This window comes from Orcinus orca, chromosome 2, assembly GCF_937001465.1.
Source record: "Orcinus orca chromosome 2, mOrcOrc1.1, whole genome shotgun sequence".
Taxonomy (NCBI): Eukaryota; Metazoa; Chordata; class Mammalia; order Artiodactyla; family Delphinidae; genus Orcinus; species Orcinus orca.
This window is the reverse complement of record NC_064560.1, coordinates 4,411,120-4,437,598: the sequence shown is the minus strand read 5'-3', so window position 1 is coordinate 4,437,598 and position 26,479 is coordinate 4,411,120. Positions and strand designations below refer to the sequence as shown.

Here is a 26,479-nt window from a genome sequence, read left to right as displayed (position 1 = left end):
CACTCTTCCTGCTTGCTGAGGAAATCATAATATATTTCTAGCCATGGTTTACTAGGCTTCTTTTTCCAACACATGACTGAAAGATGAATACTTCTGTTCATAATTTATTTAAACCATCAAAAGCAAAGAACTAGAAAAAAAATTCCTGTACCTCAAGATAGAATTCAATTAGACCCATTTATGATATTTCCTGGATCCAGAAGTGACTCTTTTTGGATTCTGGAGAATTCTATATGGGAAACAGTCATTAAAGGTGGGGGGAAGGGATAAATTAGGAGGTTGGGATTAAGATATACACACTACTATATATAAAATAGATAATCTACAAGGACCTACTGTATAGCACAGGGGACTCTGCTCAATACTCTGTAATAACCTATATGGGAAAAGAATCTAAAAATCAATGGATGGGGCTTCCCTGGTGGCGCGGTGGTTGAGAGTCCACCTGCTGATGCAGGGGACGCGGGTTCGTGCCCCAGTCCGGGAAGATCCCACATGCCGCGGAGCGGCTGGGCCCGTGAGCCATGGCCGCTGGGCCTGCGCGTCCGAAGCCTGTGCTCCGCAGCGGGAGAGGCCACAGCAGTGAGAGGCCCGCATACCGCAAAAAACAAACAAACAAACAATGGATGTATGTACATGTATGACTGAACCACTTTGCTGTACAACTGAAACTAACACAGCATTGTAAATCAACTATACCCCAATACAAAATAAAAATTAAAATACTGGCATAATAAAAAGATTCTTTAATTTTTTTAAAAAAACTTCAGCAAAAACTTTAAAATCTGCATATTAAGTGTGGGACAAACATTAATAGGAGAACTTTTGATCCATTATGTCAGCAAACAGGCCAGTGAGATAAAATAACATTTAAATTAAAGCCAAACCATGGTTTCATCAACCTGATTTACACAAAATGTCTAAAGCCAAGTGTAACATTGAAATGACAGGCGTATGGTATCAGATTCATGTAAGACCCTTTTTCTGGATAATCTTACTAACCCATGTAATTCAAATCCTGCCTCCCAGGAAGCAAGAGGAGGCGGAATAGACATTTCTGAAACAGGTCCAGAAGGAGGAGAGGCTGGTCCCAGGCACACGTGTGCCCTAGAGAGAGGGCTCTTGGCAGTCACTCTTTCTTATCTCACTTTCACATTTACGTTGCCCACTTGGGCCACCCCTGACCTCTTGGGTTCTGTGTCTATTGCCCAAAGTCCTGTCACTGATCATCACTGACCCATTCCTCTCTGAGGAGTTTATCCAAGGTCCTTCCTGAATCCGTTAAGACATACCTGGTCTGGGGGCCATATTGTGTGGTCCTATTTTAGCTACTATGATAAAACCCAACAGAGGAGGGTGACAGTCTGCGACAGGCCAGCGAAAATGTCTGAAGACCTGTTCATAGGATGAATTATGCAATAGAACTAGGAAACTGAGTCCCCAGGCTGTCTCTTTTTTAAAATTTTTTATTGAAGTCTAGTTGATTTACAATGTTGTGTCAATTTCTGCTGCATAGCAAACTGGCTCAGTTATACACATATAGACATTCTTCTCTATATTCTTTTCCATTATGTCTCTTTATTGAACTTCAACCTCTTCTCAATCCCAAAACTAAGAAATAGAGCCTCTCAGATTACAAGATCATTCTTCTTTTGGAGGAAAAGTGTAGAGGGAATAAGGTTGTTTTTCTATAATTAAGGCAGTAAAACATTTTCTAAAGGAAAAATTTGTTTTCCTGACCAACTTTTGCCATGATTTAAAAATCTCCTTAAGTCATTTTCTCTTTCTCCATAGCAGTTCCTGCCTAAGTAAAAAAAGAAAAGCCTATATAATGTTTACTGCCTTGGGATTTTGCCTGGCAAGTTTCCAGGTAAAAAGCTTTAGAATTCCCAGGGCAGCAAGCACTTTATTTTGCATTTGTCTCGGTTGAATATGTCACAGGACATTAGGAAGTAGAGAGTATGTCACAGTTCTCTCTGTATATACTATCTTCCAGAGCAGTAAAAGGAACAGAACTCTCGAAATGTAACTTCCTAAAGTATAATGAGTTAGGCTATAAATCCTAGAGAAATATAAGAAAGTGTTTTATTAACTGATCATTCAATGTTACCTATAAAATTGGCCCCAGTTGCTGAAATTTGAAACAGATAGCACACGAGTTGAACAAAGGCATCATCCGTTAAATGATAATTCTAGTTTCTTTTCCCTTAAATTTCAGGAGACTTTGCTGTGCTCTTAAGCTCTGGACTTCCTATTAAGATTGCCATCCTGATGAATTTTATAAGTGCTTTAACTGCCTTCATAGGACTGTATATTGGGCTCTCGGTATCCGCGGATCCATGTATTCAAAACTGGATCTTAACAATTACTGCTGGGATGTTCTTATATTTATCCTTGGTGGAAATGGTAAGCTTTGTGGTTTTTCTATTTTGTTTTTCCAAACACTAAAAATGCAAAACAGAGGAAAAGCAGCAAAACGGAAGGGTCGATGGGGAGAAGAGAAGAAGGATATAGACAAAAGTATAAAAGAGTAGGGAAATACTCTGTGCAATCCAAGAAGGTAAGTGGTAGGCAGAAGAAACATAATTTGAGATTCAGAGAATATTGACGTTCTTTTAACTGAAATTAAGTGGAATGATTGAAACCTTTATAATTGTCAAAAAGTGATTGTCATTTCATTCTGCTCCAGCTTTGCATCTATAAAAGATGCCTATACTTCCAGCTGAAAAGTTCTGTTAAACAGCCAGCCATTTTGTTTATACATTAGAAAATATTTCAACTGAATTTGTCATTAAATTAAAGAGCTCTTTGGCTTAATGAACCAACCCTATCTTTAAGTTGCCAGAGCGCTATCATGCTGCTGAAATGAGAAAGATGATTATAGTATTGAGTCTCTAAAATTGCAATATATTTTTCCTGAAGAGGTCCTTGCTGACATTAATGGTTAACTCAATCATCACGTTTCATCCCCTAGAATCTGAATTGAACCTGGGAAATTTCACTTTTTTTTTTTGCCTCTTAAGTTCTGTTCTCTGTAAGATAAACCAGTTTTTTAAGGTCACCTTCTATTAGATTGTTTACAACTTACATGTCTTAAGATAAAAGTCATAATGATTTTCCTGTCTCATGGGCGGGAATAAGGTAAATTAAAATGGCATAAATTAACAAAAGAAATATATATTTTTAAAATCACCCATTTTTTAAAAGAAGTCTTTATTGAATTTGTTACAGTATTGCTTCTGTTTTATGGTTTGGTTTTTTTGGCCACAAGGCATGTGGGATCTTAGCTCCCCAACCAGGGAACGAACCCTCACCCCCTGCATTGGAAGGCGAAGTCTTAACCACTGGACCGCCAGGGAAGTCCCAACAAAAGAAATATTTAAGACTTAAAATCAATAGAAAGCCAATCTGATCAGAAATAAAACATGTGATTACATGCATCCTGGAGCAGAAACGTAAAATAAACAATCTTGAAGGTCATATGTGGAACAGGGCCATTGGGGTTGACTAGTGATTTGGCAGAAACCTGCGATTGTCCTGGAAGTACCTAAAGAGACTGTTTCATAAGGGAAAAAATCTGGAAGGCAGGACCCTGGGCTTATACAACCAGAAGAGTGCATTCTATAAGCAGAATTCAAGAAGGGGACTCTTCAAGTAAAACCACCATCTTAAACTGCGCTGTGGGGACTTCCCTGGCGGTCCAGTGGTGAGGACTCCACCCTTCTGCTGGGGCTTGGGTGGGGAGGCACGGGTTCAATCCCTGGTCAGGGAACTAAGATCCCCTATGCCTGCTGGCGCACAGCCAAAAAAAAAAGAAAACCCCACTGTAAATGCTTCTGACTTTTTGGTGGTCTTTTTTTTTTTTTTGCGGTACGCGGGCCTCTCACTCTTGTGGCTTCTCCCGTTGCGGAGCACAGGCTCCGGACGCACAGGCTCAGCGGCCATGGCTCACGGGCCCAGCCGCTCTGCGGCATGTGGGATCTTCCCGGACCGGGGCACGAACCCGCGTCCCCTGCATCGGCAGGCGGACTCTCAACCACTGCGCCACCAGGGAAGCCCTGGTGGTCTTTCTTAATTCTCATGAGATTCAAGTATATGAGGTAAACACCAAAATGTACTTTCATATTTGGAAATGTTCTTACATATTGTCTATGATACTCGGGGAATTCCCTAATCTTGATAGTGAATATAGTCAAAGGTGCAGCTGATTCTACCCATCTTTTCTGAACCCCGGTCCGCAACCCGCAATCAGTGTTAGAGAATCCCGCCATCCTTCCACTTTGAGAAATCCGGATTTCTCACCTTGTGTGACTTAGAAAGCACACAGCCACTCATCACTGAATGTAGTGAGCTACCTTTTATGTAAAATGTCTGTAGATCCGTCCTTAAGGTCACTCTGGAGCCTCCGAATTTTCAGCTTTGCATTTCTTTTTTTTTTTTTTTACATCTTTATTGGAGTATAATTGCTTTACAATGGTGGGTTAGTTTCTGCTTTATAACAAAGTGAATCCGTTATACATATACATATGTCCCCATATCTCTTCCGTCTTGGGTCTCCCTCCCTCCCTCCCACCCTCCCTATCCCACCCCTCTAGGTGGTCACAACCGCTTTGCATTTCTAATTCCTTTTTTCTTTAGGAGTTCGTCGGGGGCAGTTGCTATATTCTTTTGAAGTTGATTTTGTGTTTTAACACAGTGTAGTCTCTCTTCAGGTATGATGGATGTGTATGTACGTAGTTAGTCCTTTCTCTTTGTCTCCTAAAATTGACCTGAAAAGATTATCAAGAACCATTTGAGCCCTAAGCTAGACATCATTTTCCCCTCGATGTTTCTTCTCCCGGTCTTGTAAGGATAAAGAATTGCTTGTAAGGAAACAATGTGGCTGACATCCTATGAAATTCTAACTAGAAGAAATCCTGACCTTATTGCAAATTACTATTGGCCAAAGAAAAATCAGTGTCCTGGCAAAAAGACAGGAAAGAAAATCCTCTGAGTTTCCTGGGGCTACTTCCTATAATCCAGGTCACCTGCTCTCACGGCCTTTTGAGTAACTTCTAAACAAATACAGCTCTTTCACATAGTGGCAAGTTTAACTGTTGTACTCTGGGGCCATGCCAAAGAAAATACTTTTTTGTCATTTCAAGGGAAGAAAACAAGGTTTCAAGACTCTGTATAACAGCAAAGAAAATAAATGACGGCCACTAAAGGGTAAGGGGGAATACTTTCATTCACTGGCCGTTTACCAAATTCTGGAAATTTACCAGGCATCTTCTGAGCAGGGTTAATGTGAAAAGATTAGCTAGATTTTTGCTTTGCTTATTTGTTTCAAAGAAATTGGGGGTGTGATTTCAAACTCCTAAAAGGAAAAGAACTGGGGGCAAAATGGGGCCGTTAGCAATGATGCCAACAAAGCAGAAAGTCTTCACCAGGCAAGTCTGCCAGCCTGAAATTCTCCCGAGTGGTATCGCCTGATCCAAGCACATCACCTCTCAGTTCCATCGAATGGTTTCTAAAGTACGTTAAGAATGAACGCAGCTCTGGGTGGCCAGAGGAAATTCATTCGCTATTATAAAGATCCATGTGCTAGACTGGGTTTCCCCAAAGCAGAGCCTAAGACAGAGGCGTGTGTGAGGTCAGTCAACTTGGGAGGTGATCCCGGGGAGCAGAAGTGAAGGGCAGGCGGAGTGAAACAGAGAAGGATAGACGGTCAATAGAACAATGGGTTTTTATTAAGTTCAATACCACCGTGGGGCATCCGCCACACAGGACCTACTGAGGGGGCGTCTGTCCCCATTGTTCGTTGGTCCCATAAGCATCACCTCCCACATTTCAGATGATACATGCCTGAGTGCCAAGGGAGTTCCCTGGCAGTGCCATGCCATCACGCTGAGGAGCCCAGGGCAAGAGAAGGAGGAATGTAGTGTAGACCTGAAACAAGGCTTCGTGCAGGACTAGTTAACGCCCTCTTGGAAATGGTGTCTGCCGCAGTAGCTGGGGTGAGAGATGGGCTAAAAGAACATGAAATAGCACACACGTGCTGGCCATTAACAGTTGATCCCCTCCACCACTCAGATATGCTTCTGGTCCTTCACTTTGGAATTCCATCTATACCAAAGCCCCTGCAGAGCGGTAGACAGCAAAAGTCCCCACAAAGACTTAATACAAGGTAGTTAGTGGAAACAGTCTCTAAACCCTACTGGTCTTGAGGCAGTATTTGATATTCATGATCTCCGTCCTTCCAGCAGACAATCTTGATTCTCCCCACCTTCAGGCAGCACTGTGGCTGACCTTGATTTCATTCCTGGTAGGACACCCAGATCTTCCCTGAGGGATCCTCTTTGTCTTTGTCAGGCCATAGCTCCTGTGGTTGCCTGTTCACCATTGTCACCAGGCATGGAAACACCAAGAAAGGCTCCAAGGAATTCTCAGGTTTCCAGATACGGTCCTTGCTTACTCCATTGGGTAGCAATCACCCTACTCCTCATGGGAAGCCACTGACGATTGTTCCCATCAGCATAATAACTTTTTTCTCTATTAGTTGATCCATTAGCATGAGATGCTCAAGTGACCAGGTGGTAGACATAACTTCAAGTTCAGTGGAAACATTCCCTGGTGTATTCTCCTCAAGAACAAGGATCTGTGTGATCTGATGGTGCTAAAGTTTGCAGGAACGGGAAGCACAAATTCTAAAAGCAGAAAAACTGGCAATGATTATATACTATTGCTTCATGATTTTGCCTATTGTTTCTGTTCTTATTTCTATTATTTCCTCCCTTCTACTCACTTTGCATTTAATTTTCTGATCATTTTCTGGCTTCATGAGGTGGAACGATGTATCATTGATTTTAAGCGTTTTCTCCTTTTCTAGTATAAGCATTTAAAGCTGTAAATTTCCCTCTAAGCACTGCTTTGCTGAGTCTCATGTATTTTGATATGTTCTGTTTCCAGTACTGATCATTTTGAAATGTTTCTAAACATTCACAACGTCTCATGATTTTTTCTTATTTGACCCATGTACTGTGTGAAAGTATGTTGCCTAATATCTCAATATTTATAGCTTTAAAAATATCTTTTAGTTATTTTAATTCTTGCACAGTCAGAGAATATACCTTGTATTATTTTAGCCCTTTGAAATATTCTGAGACTTTTTGTATGGCCCAGAATAGGGTCTATCCTGGTGAATGGCCCCATGTTCACTTGAAAAGTACGTGAGTGCGACTGCTGTGGGGTGAGGGGTTCTGTGAATGTCAGTTAGATCAGGCTGGGTGATAGTGTTATTCATATTTGCAAATTCCATGATGTTTTTTTTCTCCACTAGTTCTGTTAATTATTGAGGGAATGCTTGAGGGAGTTAGAATACAGACCTAACTTTGTGGGTTTCCCTATTTCTTTCTTAGTTCTATCAATTTTGCTTCATGCATTTGCTACTCTGATATTAGATGCATGCATATGTGGGGCTGCTACGTCTTCTTAATTGAATTGATACTTTTATCACCGTGAACGATCCCTCTTGATCTCTGGTAAAAGTCCTTGTCCTGAGTCTTCTTTGCCTGTTGTTAATATAGTCACACCTGCTTTCCTGCTTGCTATTTGCACAGAATATGGAAAGTAAGTGGTAGGGCTTTGAAAGAGTATTTGAAGTGACGTAACAGGAGAAATGTCTGATACAATCAGCAGTGTCTGTGATGCATATGTTAATATCCATGTATCTTGTTTATCTTATTTCCCTAAATCTTATTTAAAACAAATCTATTGGTTTGTGATCTTTTTCATACTCCCATGTTTGCTACAAAGATTTCATGAGATTTGTTCTTTATAGATATAATAGCCCCTGAAAGATATACATGTGCCAGTCTTGGAAGCTTGTGAATATGTTATCTCACATATGAAAAGAAACTACGCAGGTGTGATTAAGGTTTAGAATCCAGAGATGGGAAGATTACCCTGGATTATCTGGGTGGTCCCAACCTAATCACCAGTTGTTAAAAGTGGAAAACCTTCCCCAGCTGTGGTCAGAGAAAGATATGTGACGACAGAAAGGTCAGAGAGATTTGATGTTGCTGCATTTGAAATTGGAGTTAGGGGGCCAGGAGCCCAGGAATGCAGGCAGCCTCTAGGAGCTGGAAAAGACAAAGAAACAGATTCTCCCCTAAAGAATCCGAAATGGAAAAATACGTTACCAAATTCAGGTCCGGCTGCTCCCCGCTCGAAAATCAATACCCGAGAGGCAGTTGTTGGTAGAAAGGAAAATTGCTTTTAATCAGAATGCTGGTGATCTGGGGAGATGATTGACTCAGTGTCCCCCAAAAACCATCTGCTTGGCCATGAAAGTTTTTAAAGGGAAAAACGGAGGTAATCTCAGTTAATCATTGAGATGGGGGGTCAGAGTCGTCACCCTCTCCCACTGCATGCAGGCTTGTTGACTTCTTGTGATGTTTCTTTAGATGCTGTCTTGTTCACACAGTTTGTCCACACTGTTTGTTCATGAGATTAGTGAAGGGGAAGCAAGGGAAGAGATCTGGTCAACTGTTAATTACTTATTCTTCATTTCTACTTCTTTGATCTACAGAAAGAACCAACAAGTTAGGCAAGGTATTGTGTGAGCACAAGATCTGATAGGTGTGCTAGGGCTGGAGATGAGTAGAGCATGGGGGTGCCTGATTGAAAAGTTAGTTACAGCGTAGCTTTGCTGAGTGGACAAGAAAGGGGGTTTCCTGCTGTGGGCCGTTTCCTGCAAAGAGCTGTTTACAAATCCCACCCCCCCTCAGATATCATTCCATTTCTATGGGATTAGGGATGAAGGTCCGTCTTCTGTAGCTGCTTCATGCTGTGAAAGGGCCTCGAGGTCTTAGTGTGAAAGATAATGACATGGGTTTGAAGCATCTCTTGGCTGACAGCTTCAGTTGCCCGTTTACATATACAAGCAGAAAAAGTTACAATTATTTTGATGCCTACAAAGATACAGATTATTATGAGCAATAGTGTTAATCCCATTCTCTTAAGGCCAGTGCTTGGAATTGTGCCATAGATTCAGTTCTGCTCAAGATGGATCAGCTCATGTCATGACTGCAGTCTGGTCGTCATACAGTTACTTCCCTCTTGTGGCAATTACCGTATCTGTAAAACAATTCAGGAATGTGCATCAGACACTGTCTGTGACCCTATTATCCTAATCATTAACTGCTTGAACCTGCTCTTTTGTGACCCAGGAAGACCTGGGAGATGTTAGCTTTTCTACAAACAAGAGGCAGAGGACATGAAGGGGCCTTTTTACTTGGGGGGAGGGAGCCCACAGGGTTCTGCTCGGTTCCAAACACATTGATTTTAGCCTGGTGAGACCCAAGTCAAATTTCTGACCTACAGACTGTAAGATAAATTTGTGGGGGATTTTTGGGGTTTTTTTGTTTGTTTTTCTGCGGTACACGGGCCTTTCACTGTTGTGGCCTCTCCCGTTGCGGAGCACAGGCTTCGGACGTGCAGGCTCAGCGGCCATGGCTCACGGGCGCAGCCGCTCCGCGGCATGTGGGATCTTCCCGGACCGGGGCACGAACCCGCGTCCCCTGCATCGGCAGGCGGACTCCCAACCACTGCGCCACCAGGGAAGCCCAAATTTGTGTTGTTTTAAACCCCCAGGTTAGTAGTGATTTGTTAACAGCAGCCGTAGAAAACTAATATGTCTCTGTGCTACTAACCTTGGTTTAGATGTGCTCGGGAACAGAGGCAGCTATGTAAGAGCTTCTCATTCGAAGTCTGAGAACTGAAAATTCCTTCTAAGAAAATTCCCAGAACTAAAAAAATCAGGAAGATTTCTCATAGCCACCATCTCTAAAGTTTATAAAATCTCTCAAATAGAAGGAAAAGACCAGCCCTGGAAGTACTGTTTTTTTCAGCAGTTTGGATAAGAGAGGCTTTATTTTTAACGATATGATTTATTATTTAAAGAATAAGTTAATTCATTTTGAAGAGCATTAAGCAGGTTATGCCAAAGAAAGGTTTGTTTTGGATCCGAAACAAGATTCAAACCTTTAGGCACTTTTCCTAAGGTTTTAAATCCTGCAAAACTGTTTCCATAGCAACAAGCCCATAGAAATCTCAAGGGGCTATCATGATGGATGTGACTGGAGATGTCTCTAGAATGGGGATAACTGCACAGCTGCCTAGGATCTAGTATGTTAATAGCCTCCAAGCTGATAGTGGAGGAGCTGTAACTCAGAGAAGTAGGTACAGAAGAAGGAAGTGCCTACCAATTCATGCCAAAGCAAAAGAAACTCTCATGCCCCCTCCGTGTACATCACAGGGAATTAATTGAGGATATACCTTATTTCCAGCCCTCTCCCTCCACCAGTCTTTCTCACTACATAAATCTCTGGGTTGCTTCCTCTTCTGCTCTGCACTTGGGTTTTTTATTTTGGTTTTTTGTTTGTTCGTGTTTGGTTTTGTTTTTTGTTTTGATGCTCTTTTAAAACCTCTTTTCACTGACATAATAATGGCAGAGGAAACAGTAAGATTGAAGAGGAATCACTTAGAGCAATTTGCTTATCTACCTTCTTCTGGAAATAATATCCTCCAAGTAATATCACAGCCACCCTTTTGCCTGGAGCATTTTCCAATTACCAGATAATTTTCTTTGTATGAAAGGCAGGGTAAAGAATAGTTTGAATTTTTGAACTTAGATCCTCTGCTTTGAAAATATACCCCAACACAGAAAAAACAGATCCCTCTATGAAGCCCACTCAGTAAATAGGATTATCAACAGTCCAGATGAAGGGCATTCATTGGCTTCTCTACAATTATTTTAGTCTAGTAAATATAACAGCTTTAAGATTGTGAATTGGGTAAAAAGAACATAAATTGACTGACAAAAGGGCCACCCTCCTAGCTAGGTTTCTCATCTTTTTAAAAGCAAGTGCCTGTAATATTAAGCTATTCCTACACGTTTAGGATATTTTGGTCCTATTCCCTGTTCCCATCATGCTTTCTTTATCTTCCAATTTATTGCATTTGATTGAGTCTTTCTTTCTCAGAGAACTTTAAATAAATCCAGTGCAATTCAATCAATAATCTATAATCCCAAGTTGGCTCTGGTAAATGAATCCTTTATCCAAAAAAACTAGTAAGCTATCCTTTCTTTGAAGTTTGGCAATATCTAGGTGTAATGACCTTTAAACAATATTCATCTATAGAAAAGGGATATTTTGTTATAAAAGACGTAAAATAATCTTGATATGAATATTTGCTTTCAACAAATACTGTACTTGAAATCAATGTGTGTAACTGACATCGTTTAAACACTCTTTTGCTGTGAAAATATGGGAAGCATTTAAAAACCATTTCAGGCAGCACAATGAATATAATTTAACGTTCACAGTTATTTCTTCACAAAAGCAAGAAGTATGAAAATCATTCTTGCCAACAATTTTGAAAGATTTCCATTCTCTTCCTGTAAAAAAAGAGATTTCTCTAAAAATCAGTCAAACCCTACACTTAGATATTTTCTACTGAGAAGATGATTAATAGGCCCAACTCTGATGAACACTGAGCTCTGTAATTTTTAAAAATTGGCCACCAGAAATGTGTGTATTTTTTGCTCTTCATGTTTTATTTCTTCTAACTAGTTTCTCAAACCATATGTGCATGCATGCACACACACACACATCTTCCAAAGCAATCCATTTCTTAGGAAAATATTACAGCTGGCTGATGACTCTCTTTTCTGAGCTATACAATTAAGAGTTTGTCTAACTTAATTGCTTCCCCTAAGGAAAAAAATGGAGAAGTGAATAGTTAAATACAAGTTAAAAACAGGTAATATCTTTGTCTCTCTGAATTATATGTGACAATGATATGGTCTTTGGCTTACAACTCAGTTTTCAAAAGAGAAATTTTCATTTATCTTCTGTTGCAAATGGCTTCATGAATTCCCTTGGGATACCATTGAGAAGGTAGAAACCTATAATATTTTGTATTTGAATATTTAACAAATAAAATGTCTAATGCTGAATTTTTAAAAAGAACCTTATAAGCCTCCAGTTTGGTGATCTCAGACACACCGAGAGCTGTGGCCCTTGGTTTCTTGCTTGGTAAGGAAAGTTAAAACTACTGTATTAAGTTGTTTTACAAACATAGCTACTAATTTTAAAAGACCTAAATTCGAAACAGGACTTGTGTCAGTGGGAACAAATCTCCCAATTTCAGGATTGTTGGCTCAACATAGTAATTTGTGTCGAGGGCACTAATTCTATTCATGTGGGCTCTGTTCTCATGACCTCATCAAATCCTAATTACGTCCCAAAGGCCCCACCTCCTAATACCATCACATTTAGGGGAAGGGTTTCAACATATGAATTTTGAGAGGGGACAAAAACATTCATAACATGACATTTTATGCTCTGGGACTTGGAGATCTAAACATAACCCAGAACTTCATGTTTCTCAGTACAAAGTGAATGCAATAAATCCTTAGTAAATGACACCTCTTCCTACCGTATATTTTCTTAGATGTACTCTAGATGCTACTTATTGTAATATTACAGTAAGCTAAAGAGCTAAAGAATTAATCAAAGCAAAGTTTTTGAAACCTTGGAGTGAGTGAACGTGTGTGTGTTCATTGTGGTAAAATATTCATAACATAAAATTTGCCATTCTAACCATTTTAGGTGTACAGTTCAATGGCATTAAGTACATTCACGTTGCTGTGCAACCTTCATCGCCATCCATCTCCAGAACTTAAAAAATCTTTTCATACTGAAACTCCATACTCATTAAACAACAACACACCCCTACGCCCAGCCCCTGGTAACCACCATTCTGCTTTCTTTATGAATTTGACCATTTACTGTAGGTACCTCCCATTAGTGGAATCATGCAGTATTTGTCCTTTTGTGATTGGCTGAGTTCACCTCACATAATATCTTCAAGGCTCATCTGTGTCATAGCATGTGTCAGAGCTTCCTTCCTTTTTAATGTTGAATAATATTCCATTGTATGTACATCACATTGTGTTTATCCATTTATCTGTCAATGGGTACTTGGCTTGCTTTCACCTTTTTTTTTTTTTTTTTTTTTTTTGCGATACGCAGGCCTCGCACTGCTGTGGCCCCTCCCGTTGCGGAGCACAGGCTCCGGACGCGCAGGCTCAGCGGCCATGGCTCACGGGCCCAGCCGCTCCATGGCATGTGGGATCTTCCCAGACCCGGGCACGATCCCGTGTCCCCTGCATCGGCAGGCGGACTCTCAACCACTGCGCCACCAGGGAAGCCCTGCTTTCACCTTTTGACTATTGTGAATAATGCTGCTATGAACACGGGTGTATAAATGTCTGTTTGAGTCCTTGCTTCAATTCTTTTGTGTATATATCCAAAAATGGAGTTGCTAAATCATATGATAATTCTATTTTTAATTATTTTAGAAACTGCCATACTATTTTCCATAGTATCCGCACCATTTTACATTTCTACCAGTGGTAGTCAGCGTTCCAGTTTCTCCACATCCTCACCAACACTTGTTATTTTCTGTTATTTTGATAATAGTGATCCTGATGGGTGTGAAGTGGTATCTCATTGCGGTTTTCATTTGCATTTCCCTAATGATTCGTGATGTTAAGCATCTTTTCAGGTGCTTATTGGCCATTTGTATATCTTCTCTTTGGAAGAACGTCTGTTCAAGTCACTTGCTCATTTTGTAATTGGGTTGTTTGGTTTTTGGTTGTGAGTTATAGGAGTTCTTTATATGTTCTGGATATTAACCCTTTATCAGATACATGATTTGCAAATATTTTCTCCATTCCATGGATTGCCTGTTCACTCTGTAATGTCCGTTGTTGCATAAAAGTTTTAAATTTTGATGAAGTCAAACTTATGTTTCTCTTGTGTTGCCTAAGCTTTTAGTGACATATCCGAGAAATCACTGCCAAATCCAATGTTACAAAGGTTTCCCCCTATGTTTTCTTCTAAGAGTTTTATAGTTTTAGTTCTTACATTTAGGTCTTTGATTCATTCTGGGTTAGTTTTTGTATATGGTGTAAGGTAGGAGTCCAGCTTCATTCTTTTGTGTGGGGATATCCAGTTTTCCCCATTCGTTGAAAGGACTGCTCTTGTCCCATCAAGTTGTCTTGGCACTCTTGTTGAAAATCAGTTGGCTGTGTATGCAAGAATATATTTCTGGGCTCTCTGTTGTAGTTTATTCACCTGTATGTCTGTCTTCACGCCAAGACAACACTCTTTTGTTTATTGTAGGTTTGTAGTAAATTTCGAAATCAGGCAGTGCAAGACCTCTAAATTTGTTCTTTTTCAAGATTGTTTTTACTATTTGGTGTCCCTAGAGATTTATATGAATTTTAGGATGGATTTTTCTGTTTCTGCAAAAAAAAAAAAAAAAAAAAAGTCATTAGTATTTTCATAGGAATTGCATTAAATCTGTAGATTACTTTACCTAGTAGTGATACCTTAACAATATTAAGTCTTCCAGTCCATGAACATGAGATGTCATTCCCTTTATTTGTGCCTTCTTGGTTAAGTTTATTTCTAAGTATTTTATTCTTTTCAATACTGTTGCAAATGGAATTGTTTCCTTAATATCCCTCCTCTTCAGATTGTTCATTGTTTGGATATAGAAGCACAATGGATTTTTGTGTATTGGTTTTGATGTTACAACTTTGCTGAATTTTTCAATTGTATTTTATTTATTTTTTTATTTTTTCGGTACGCGGGCCTCTCACTGTTGTGGCCTCTCCCGTTGCGGAGCACAGGCTCCAGACGCGCAGGCTCAGCGGCCATGGCTCACAGGCCTAGCCGCTCCGTGGCATGTGGGATCTTCCTGGACCGGGTCACGAACCCGTGTCCCCTGCTCCCCTGCATCGGCAGGCAGACTCTCAACCACTGCGCCACCAGGGAAGCCCTTAATTGTATTTTAAAAGCTCGAGAGTAAAAAAGTATATATTAGTACTGGGTAACAAATTTTTGCTTATGGAAAGACGTTTCATAAACAGTAATTTTTTAATGTAATTCTATGGTGAATAAAATTGTGTAAGTTAAAGACATTTACAAGTCAAAAGGGTTCCATCATTAATCACATAAGCTCATTTCTCTTCTTTTGTTTTTTAAGCTCACTGAAACAGAAATCTGCTGCAATTCTATCCACTGTTTTCTCTTCTTCCTCAATTTTAAGTTGCATGAATAGATAAACCTATGTTGATGACAATAAGTAAATAAAAGAAATCTCTACTGCTTTTCAGAGTTAGAAAGGATGATATTTTCCTAAATTGTTGCTGAGGACTGAATGACAAATTTGATCCTCATCTGATTTTTTTTCATTCACTAGAGCAACTTCCCTGTTTTTGTGAAGTTTGTGACAGTGAATGCCAGATACAATTTTGTTTGCTCATCCGGAGTAACATAGGTTGTTTACAATTCATCTAAAGTTTATTGAATGTATGAGATGATCACTGCTATGAAGAGCCACAATCTGAAAGAAAAACAAAAAGGTAATGTGATTGTGTCTGTGGTGGAATACTTACTAACACAAGTAAGTTGCTCAGCCAACACAAGGGAGAAGACAGACAGACAAGAGCAGTGCATCTACCTCTTGGATTCATAAAGGCAAAATAGTCTTTCTGCTTTACTAGTTTTTTCAGTAAGTTGTGATCTCATGGATGACATCTTCAGAAAATTTTCTTGGAGACAGTGCATAGACAAAAGATTATACAGACTGAGTTATTAGGTTTCGCAAACACTGGATAAACTTTTGGGGTGTCATTTAAAACGGTAATCTACCTCTCTGTTTAACAGAACTCCTACATGTCTTTTTGTAATCATTTTTTAGCAACATGTTAGCAATGAACAATCATCAAACGACCCTTCAAAAGTCAAGAGAAAAACTGAAAAATTAACATTGTTATAAATATATGAGTGGGTGAATATTCAAAAGTTAATTTTTCTCATGTGCTAGACAACATAGAGCTCTCCCAGTGGCTCTTCATAGCAGTGATGATTAAAACAAATCTAAGTGTATTAGTGTTATGAGACTATGGAAAATACTTGGAAAAATATCTTCCTGTTCTGAGTATAAATAAAAGACTTTGAAATGGCACTCTGTAGTTTGGCCGTAGCCACCAAACAATCCAGTAACTCAAGATATTCTTTAGTTTTTCCTTCTCATTTTTTTCTAGTTTTACTCTTAGAAAATAGGAAGGTATAGGTGGAACAGAAGAAATATCATTAGATCCATAATCGATACCAGATGATCCATAACCATTATAATGTTTCTCCCAGTAAGCCTATAGGCCATGCTGAGTGTTTCTTTAATTTACACTGGGCTTAGATAATAAAAAAAAAATTTTTTTTGTCTGCATGGTCTAAGATGGTGGCCACACCCACATGTGACTATGCTGAGTGCTTGAAATGTGGTTAGTGTAACTAGGAAATGGATTTTTTTTAATTAATAAACTTTATTGTTTAGAGCAGTTTTAGGTTCATGGCAGTATTGACTAGAAACTACAGAAAATTCCCACATGACATCTGACTCCCACATACACACCTTCTGCCACTATGAACATCCCACACCACTGTAATAATATGTTTGTGACAATTGATGAAACTACACTGATACATCATTAGCATCCAAAGTCAATATTTACATGAGGATTCGTGCTTGGTGGTGTACATTCTATGGGTTCTGACAAATGACATGTATTCCACCACTGTAGTATCAGACAGAATATTTTCCCTGCCCTAAAAATCCTCTGTGATCCTCCTGTTCATCCCTCCCTTTCCATTAACTCCTGGCAACCACTAATCTTTTTACTGTTTCCATAGTTTTGCCTGTTATTTCACTTAGTAATATACATTTACATTTTCCCCATGTCTTGATAGCTTTTTTTTTTTTTTAAGCTTTGAATAATATTCAGTTGTCTGGATGTACCACCATTTACCTATCCATCTACCTACTGAAGGATGCCTTGGTTACTTCCAAGTTTTGGAAATTATGAATAAAACTGCTGTAAACATCCATGTGCAAGTTCTTCTATTAACATAAGTTTCCAAAATATTTGGGTAAATACTGAGGAATGTGATTTCTGGATCTTACCGATAAGAGAATGTTTAGTTCTGCAAAAAATATGCCACATGTCTTCCAAAGTGGCTGTACCATTTTGCATTCCCACCAGCAATGAATGAGAGTTCCTGTTGCCTCAGATCTTTGCCAGTATTTGGTGTTGTCCGTTTTTTGGATCTAGGCCATTCGAATAGGTGTGCAGCAGTATCTCATTGCCATTTTAATCTGGAATTCCCTGAAGTCATATGATGTTTAACATCTTTTCATATGATTATTTGCCATCGATATACCTTCTACCTCCTTGGGGGAGGTGTCTTTTCAGCTCTTTTGCCCATTTTAAATATTGGGTTGTTTGTTTTCTTATTGTTGAATTTTAAGCGTTCTTTGTATATTTTAAACAGTCTTTTATTAGATGTGTCTTTTGCAAATATTTTCTCCCAGTCTCTGGCTTATCTTTTCATTCTCTTGATGTTATCAAGAGAAGAAGTTTTTAATTTAAATGAACTTCAGCTTGTCAGTGAGTTCGTTTGTGGATCATGTTTTTGATGTTGTATCTAAAAAGGCATTACCAAACCCAAGGTCATCTAGGTTTCACCTATATTATCTTCCAGTAGTTTTATAATTTTGTTTTTCATTTAAATCTGTGATTCATCTTGACTTAATTTTTATGAAAGTTCTGTGTATAGATTCATTATTTTTGCATGTGCATATCCAATAGTTCCAACACCATTTGTTTAAAAGACTTTGTTCCATTTTATTACTTTTGCTCTTCTGTCAAAGATCAGTTGACTATATTTATGTGGGTCTATTTCTGAGCTCTCTACTCTGTTCCATTGATCTGTTTGTCTATTCTTTTGCCAATACCACACTGTCTTAATTACTGTAGCTTTATGGTAAGTCTTGATGTTCTTCTCCAACTTTATTCTTCTCCTTCAATATAGTGTAGGCTATTCTGTGTCTTCTGCCTCTCCATATAAACTTCAGAATCAGTTTGTCAATATCCACAAAATAACTTGCTGGGATTTTTATTTTGATTTGGATTGCATTGAATCTGTAGATCAAGTTGTGAAGATCTGACATCTTGACAATATTGAGTCTTCCTATTCATAAACATGCAATATCTCTCCATTCAGTTTTTCCTTGACATCTTTTGTTTGAGCTTTAGAGTTTTCCTCATATAGATCTTGCACATATTTGGTTAGATTTATAGCTGAGTATTTCATTTTGGGTACTAATATAAATATATAAATGGTAATATATTTTTAATTCAAACTCCACTTGTTCATTCCTGGTAAATAGAAAAGCAATTGACTTTTGTATATTAACCTTGTATTCTGTAACCTTGATATAAGCATTTAATAGTTCCAGGAGCTTTGCTGTTGGTTCTTTTGGATTTTCTACATAGATGATCATGTCAAGTACAAATAAACACAGTCTTATTTTCACTTTCCCAATCTCTTTACCTTTTATTTCCTTTTCTTCTCTTACTGCATTTGCTAGGACTTCCAATACGATGTTGAAAAGCAGTGGTGGGAGGGGACATCCTTGCTTTGTGTCTGTTCTTATGGGAAAGCTTTGAGTTTCTCACCATTGAGTGAGAAGTTAGCTGTAAGCTTTTTATAGATGTTCATAGTGAATTTGAGGAAATTTCCCTCTATTCCTAGTTTACTGGGAGTTTTTATCATAAATGGGTGTTGAATTTTGTCAATGCTTTATACGCATCTATAGATAGGATCATGTGATTTTTCTTTAGCCTGTTGATATTGGAATGTAGATTACATTAATTGGTTTTTGAATGTTAAACCAGGCTTGTATATGCCTGGGGTGAATCCCACCTTTTTGCGGTATATAATTCTTCTTACACGTTGCTGGATTTGAGTTGCTAATATTTTGTTGAGGATTTTTACAACTCTGTTCATGAGAAATATTGCTCTCTATTTTTCTTTTCTTGTAATATCTCTGTCTGGTTTTGGTGTTAAGACAACTCTGGCCTCTTAGAATGAATTAGAAAGTATTTCCTTTGCTTCTTTCTTTGGGAAGAGACTGTAGAGAACTGACACAATTTCTTCATTAAATATTTGATAGAATTCACCAGTGAATACATCTGGGTCTAGTGCTTTGGAAGGTTGTTAATTATTGATTCTATTTCTTTAATAGAAACAGGCCTATTCAGATGGTCTATTTCTTTTTGTGTTAGTTTTAGCAGATTGTGTCTTTCAAGGAATTTGTATATTTCATCTAGGTTATCAAATTTGTGGGCACAGAGTTATTCATAATATTCCTTTATTTTCCTTTTATTGTCCATGGATTTATTAGTGATGTCCCCTCTTTCATTTCTGGTATTGGTAATTTGTGTCTTCTGTCTTTATTTCTTAGTTAGCCTGGAAGAGGCTAATCTGTTTTATTGCTCTTTTCATGGAATCAACTTCTGGTTTTGTCGATTTTTCTCTATTGATGTCCTGTTTTCAATTTCATTGATTTCTGCCGTAATTTTTATTATTTCTTTTCTTCTTCTTTCTTTGGATTTAATTTGCTATTCTTCTTCTAGTTTCCTAAATTGGAAGCTTAGATTATTGATTTTAGATCTTTCTTTTTTTCTAACATATACATTCAATCATAAATTTCCCTCTATTCACTATGTTCACTGAATCCCACTAATTTTGATAAGTTGATTTTCATTTTCATCTAGGTCGAAATATTAATTTCTCCTGAGATTTCTTCTTGACTCATGTTATTTAGAACTGTGTTGTTTAATCTTCAGTATTTGGGGATGTTCCAGCTATTTTTCTGTCATAAATTTCTAGTTTAATTCCATTGCGATCTGAGATCAGACATTGTATGATTCCTATTCTTCTGAGTTTATTAAGCGTTATGGCTCAGAATGTGGTCTGTCTTAGTGAATGTTCCACGTGAGCTTGAGAAGAATGTGTGTTCTGCTGTGATTGGATGGAGTGGTCTGTAGATGTCAATTTTATCCAGCTGATTGACGGTCCAGCTCTTTAGTTCCACTTTGATCTTACTGATATTTTGCCTCCTGGATCTGTCCGTTTCTGAAAGAGGCGCGCTAAAGTCTCCAGCTATAATGGATCCATCTAGTTCTTCTTCCAGTTTTATCAGTTTTTGCCTCATGTATTTTGACATGCTGTTGTTAGGTGCATACACATTAAGGATTGTTACGTCTTCTTGGAGCATTGACTCTTTTTTCCTTATCTAATGCCCATCTTTTTCCCTGATAACTTTCCTTGCTCTGAAGTCTGGAAGCTTGATGGCATTTTTCTCCAATATTCACTGTGAGAACCTGGTAGAGCTCCTCTCAGTAAAATTCACAAAAGTGTGTGGGTGGAAGGCCTCCTTAAGACTGGTTCCCCCTGAAGCTTTTAACGCTTAGGCTTGTCTACACTCAGCCTCTAACGATCCATCACTTACAGCTCCAGTTTCCCTACCCTGGCGCTGGTTCCTACAAAAGTTCCTGCTTGTGGTTTCTGCTACAGTAAATTGTGATTCTCTCTCTGTGTCTTCTTGTCTTTCAATATGTAGGCCAGCAGTTTGCCCTGTGACCTCACTTCTCTGACATATCTAAGAAGGCTGGTTAATCTTTGAGGTTGTTCAGTTTTTCGCTTGTTAGGATGAATTGGTGACTTGTAATCTCCTTACATGCCATACCAGAATCCAGAAGTCTTCGATATTCAACTGTCGACGGGAAAAAAAAAGCACAACGTGAGAGCTGTGAGTTAAGTTTTATTGGGGCAAAATGAGGACTATAGCCCGGGAGACAGCATTTCAGATAGCTCTGAGAAACTGCTTCAGAGAGGTGGGGGGGAAGGTCAGTATATATGTGGTTTTAGTGAAGGGGGAGTCCATGCAATCAAGCACATATTTTTTGCAGAAGGTTTCTGCTAATCTCATGATTAGCTAGTCACGAGGAGCAGATGTCAGCATGAAGGATTTTAGTGTTTTTTCTAGATATGAGGAGATGCAAGATTTGGGCTCATAAAATCATCTCCTGAAAATATCTAATTATCTGAGGACCTGTTGTGCCAGTTTTCTCCAGAGCACAGAGCACCTCATTTCTGATCTCCACCCTGAACTCCTTTCAGGAGGTGTAGAAGGTCAGCAGCCGCATCGGCTCATAATTTAATCCTTAGAGGTAGCTGGCAAGTGCCAATTTGTAGGTGACACAACTATTAAGTGTACAGTTGCACATGCAAACAGATCATTGCAGATTTGCCAACCAAATGGTGACTTCCATTAACAAGTTTCCATTTTGTTCTTAGAAGTGACCCTTCTGCAAGGACAAAATTAAGCCATTTACAAATGTGACAGACCAGCCCATTGCATGTGTGCCCCTAAAGAGTTTAAACATTATTAGGACACCCTACAAAAAGGCTTCTGAGGTTTTTTTCCTCATCATGTTTCTTAGGAATAAGCATGGTTCTTCTTACCAAAGGCAAATACATACCTGACTCAGTGTGCACGATGGGTCTTAAGGTCCCTCTGAAAAGAAGATGGCACAAACCAGTTGTTAGTTGTGCTTCATGAATGGAGAAACATATCATTTCTCTTGAAAGTTGGTGACGCCAAAAGCTATGGATTCCTGAGAGGGGAAGAATATTTGCATTGCAATTTTACCTTCATAAGGGATATCGCCAAGTGTCTTCCACAAATGAATGTTGAACTTCTATATTTGAATTGTACATTGTTAATAATGAAAGGCCTTTGAAATTTTTAGTGTATTATATCAATAGAAATATTGGACACTGAGATTTCTTTTTTAGCATGTACATTTATGAACCGTAATGAAGGTAAATGTTGCAAAATCCAGTAATTGATGTTTAATGACACCAACAAGGAAGCGTTTTCAGAATACCAGTGGAAATGGACAGAGAAGTCTTTGTATGGCCTGGGAGTGCGAACCTTAGATGTACAAGAAGGAGAGACAGAATCTTAGTTTCAGAGGATATTTTAAAGACCACCCTTTTTTTGTGACAAGTCCTCCCTAGTATCTAATTACTACATGGTACATGATATTAGTATTTATCCACTTTCCTTCCTGATGTGTTCTAGCTTCTCTGTGAACATTCGTTTTAAAGCTTCAGTTTGACTAAGGATACAATTATCGGGATGGACTCAAGTGTAAAACATTTATTTACTATCACTTTCTAAAATGTTCAGAAATCCTAGTCAGCAGTTGACCATCATAACTACCTCTGAATTAGTTAATAGAACTTGCAAGGACAATTATCTGTAGAAAAATCACCGTCAATATGTGGGCTTTGCGCATCTCAGGGAATTTCTTTCCTGTGCCTGATTGAAAATTTAAAAAAAGAACTTAGTGGTATGTTAAAGAGTTGCATCTTAGTTCAAGATTATTTTCCAGAAAATTACAACACCTTGACTATCATATCTTGACATTCACTGATCTGACTTGAGGAACTTGCCAAGCATGGAGGTTAAAAAGGAAGGACTTTGTACTTCAAGGTTTCCGAATATCTGGAAGAAATTGAAAGAACATTTCTCCTAGTGCTATCTCTGGGCAAGGCTGTTTTACTAACATTTCTCATGTTTTTTCTCTACATTTTACTTCAGTGTTAACACACTCTATCCATCATTTCACCCCTCTGGTCTTAGGTTATAAATCAACATCTGTAAAACTGTTCAATAACAGAATTTAATTGCCCTGGAGGAAAAGGGGTCTTTTTTCACTTGAAAGCCAGGGAAAAATGGTGGCATCTAACCTCTTGCTGGGCATTTTAAAAAGAGGAAAAGAACAATAAAGGCTCTTGAAAATTAATTCAAATGGACCTTTATTTTCCTTCAAAATTTGCTGACTGAAATTATTTTAAAAATGTGAGTAGGACTTCCCTGGTGGCACAGTGGTTAAGAATCCACCTGCCAATGCAGGGGACATGGGTTCAAGCACTGGTCCAGGAAGATCCCACATGTTGTGGAGCAATGAAGCCTGTGTGCCACAACTACTGAGCCTGCGCTCTTGAGCCCGCGAGCCACACCTACTGAGCCTGAGTGCCTAGAGCCTGTGCTCCTCAACAAGAGAAGCCACTGCAACGAGAAGCTCGCACACAATGAAGAGTAGCCCCTGCTCGCCGCAACTAGAGAAAGCCCACATGCAGCAATGAAGACCCAATGCAGCCAAAAATAAATAAATAAAATATAAATAATTTTTTTTTTAAATGTGGGTAAATTTGGAGCAAGTGAGATACTGTGATCAGATGTGGTCTGAGCCTTGGCATTTTATGTTTGTATCTTTTGGAAAGACTTTCTGCAGAACTCTCTGGTATTTTGGTATGTACCCAAGAGATATTACGGTTCACATGTCATCCACAGTCATCCAAAAGAGGGCCAAGTATTGTCTCAAAAGCAAGCTTAGCTGGGTTTTCTTACCAAACCACGTGGACATGGGAAGTTCAGACAGGCCATCCAAATTAAGATCAAAGCTTCCATATCAGGGTGAGAATCTCCTTAAAGTGTTTTGAAATGTTGATTTTCATTGTTTGTCTGTTTCTATAGGTGTACAAAGTTAGTCTGTTATAGCTTTTTTTCCAGTGCATATTGTCTGCCTTAAAAACAGAATCAGTAATGTGATGTCTTTTATGACAAAGGCAGTGTGATATCTGTATATTCTACTACGTATTTTTATCACATGCAATGGCTAGTTTATGCCTAATTGGACATTTTTAGTGTTTGCATTTTCTATTTTTTTCTAATTAGTTAGAAATGTATTGGCCATAATAGACAGAGGTGAATTTCAGATAGAAAGCTGGTCTTTGTAGGTGTTTGTATATCCTCTACAATAATGAGATGACCTGGCTCCTTGTCTTGGTTCTGACATCATGTCTGTGTGCCTTTGGATAAGTCATCATCCTCCTTGAGCCAGTGTTTCCTCATAACTGAAAGGAGTTAATAATTTTACCTCTTACAGGGTTATGAGGAGTAAACAGGAGAGGGGGAAAGATATAAGAAAGGGCATGATAAAATGGATGTAAATGAAAGCAAATGTCACATAAGACCTTCTGCCAGGGCATCCTGAAAGGCCTCAAGGGAAAGGTGAGCTGCTAGAAGGTACCCCTGAATGGATGGCACGTTATGACAGAGCCAATTATTTTGATTAAAAAAAAAAAGCAAGGGATACCATTTGCAGCAATATGGATGGACCTAGAGATTATCATACGAAGTGAAGTAAGCCAGACAAAGAAAGACAAATACCATATGATACGACTTATATGTGGGATCTAAAAAAATGATACAAAGGAGCTTATTTACGAAACAGAAAGAGACTCACAGATACAGAAAACAAACTTACGGTTACCAACCGGGAAAGGGAGGTGGTGGGAGGGATAAATTAGGAGTTCGGGATTAACATGTACACACGACTATATATAAAATAGATAATCAACAAGGCCTACTGCATAGCACAAGGAACCCTACTCAATATTTTGTAATAACCTATAAGGGAAAAGAATCTGAAAAGGTATATATATACCGGATGCTCCCATACAGGCATGAAAAACTACGTCAGCCTGTTCTCCACTGCCATAAATCTAAAGCCCTTGCATATTTTTTACGTTTGACCTTTCTCTTGCTAGGTAAAAGAACCCAGGAGCTCTCAATCAGAGGTGGTTTTTAGCCCCCACGGGACATTTGACAATGTCTGGAGACATTCTTGGTTGTCATGACTAGGGGCAGACGTACAACTGACGTCTAGTGGATAGAAATCAGGGATGCTGCTAAGTACACATCCTTCAGTACACAGGAGAACTCCCACAACAGAGAATCCTCTAGCCCCAAACGTCAGCAGTGCCAAGGCGGAGTTCAGTCTCCAACCCATGTTGACCTGAGCCTGTGCTCCAATAGAAATGACTGTCATGAGAGAGATATACTCGCTCTGACCTTCTCAGGGTGAGGGATTCGAAAGAATGTGAGACAAACACAGTGAGGCATTTCACACAGATGCTTGAGTGAACGTTTCCCTCTAAATGGCGTGCGGCATTTCACAAACATAAAGCGGTTGCCATTTCTCTCTCCGAGAATAAAATATAGCCTTAGGAGATGATGCCTTTATTGTTCCAAAGGTCAGGAAGACCTTGGTCATCATTTTGAAAAGAAACAAGTATGTGCTTCGTAATAGCCAGTGAATTTAGCAACTTCATAAACCCAACAGAACGATCAAAAATGATACCTTTCATTTATTATCTATTGCACATTGAAGCATTTTCCAAAAATAAAAATAAGAGTTGGGTTTGCTTTCCGTTGATAGGTCTGTCATTTTAAGATTTCTGGTATCACTAAGATCCTTCTAACCAAATCAAATGGCTTAATTTATCTAATGTTTTAGAATTTTGGTAAGAGTAGGTATTAAACATTTTGTAACTGTTTGGGGAATTTGAAAGGTTATTAAGTTCTGAATAACAGAGTCTCTCATGTTTTCCCACCAAACTTTTCCCAGCAGTGAATATATCTGGATCTTATTCTGGTTTTTTATTCTTTTTTTAGCTTCCTGAAATGACTCATGTTCAAACACAGCGACCGTGGTTGATGTTTCTCCTGCAGAACTTTGGACTGACCCTAGGTTGGCTTTCCCTCTTACTCTTGGCTATATATGAACAAAATATTAAAATATAAGTTGAGTCTCAAAATCCTTCAAAAATCAATTTCAATGGCATCATTTTGTTTCTTTTGTTGTCTTCTACAGTGATTTATAAATTAAATATTTTTATCTTAGGTGAAGTGTGTCTTTTAGTTCATTAACTTATTGATTTTTATAATGCAATTTTGTTTCTATAGTGTATAAATGTCAGGTTGTACTTAACTGAATTTTTGTTGTTAGTTTCCAACACTGTGATGGAACTCACACCTTTTTAGTAACTCATACGCTCTAAATTAATTCTAGTAAACTTCCAAAAAATATTTTTTCCCTAGTAAAGGATGTTTGTTTGTAGTATTTGAAGTGGACAAACGTCTGTTGGGTTAAAATCTGCTGTAACTTCTTTGATGTCAATAATATATTTTTTGTGTGTATGTGAGATTATAAACCATAAGCAAACTAAATTACAAACAAATGTAATAAAGTCTTGTTTTAATGTGATGGTTTGTATTACCTTCTGTTACTGGATGTCAGATTCTGAATCAACGCTAAAAAAAAAACAAAAACAATATAGAATAGTTCACCTGAAAGTGTGACCCACTGGCTAAGAAATGCTCATAAATGAGCAAACTTGGGAATTTTAAAGGCTACTGTGTCAGCACTCTTCTCTATAAGCAGCAAAGGAAATCTGTTCTCGGCAAAGAGAACTGGAAACAAAAGGTGAAATTCAAAAAATTTTAACATAAAACTTGAGTCGGGCAGTAGATGTAATGCGTAAAGTGTCACAGATTTAACAGAGTGTGTTGATGAGAATAATATTACTAAGTGAAA

At 38.5% G+C, this 26,479-nt stretch overlaps 1 protein-coding gene across 1 annotated transcript in view; it reads left to right on the top strand.

Moving 5' to 3' along the window:
• SLC39A12 (solute carrier family 39 member 12) overlaps positions 1–26,091 on the top strand; it is a 71,534-nt gene extending 45,443 nt beyond the window's left edge. The window contains exons 12-13 of the mRNA XM_049706537.1: positions 2,219–2,406; positions 25,558–26,091. Of these exons, the coding sequence (XP_049562494.1) occupies positions 2,219–2,406; positions 25,558–25,686 (317 nt within the window). The 3' untranslated portion in view covers positions 25,687–26,091. The remainder of the gene's footprint in view (positions 1–2,218; positions 2,407–25,557) is intronic.
• The last annotated feature ends 388 nt before the right edge of the window (positions 26,092–26,479 follow it).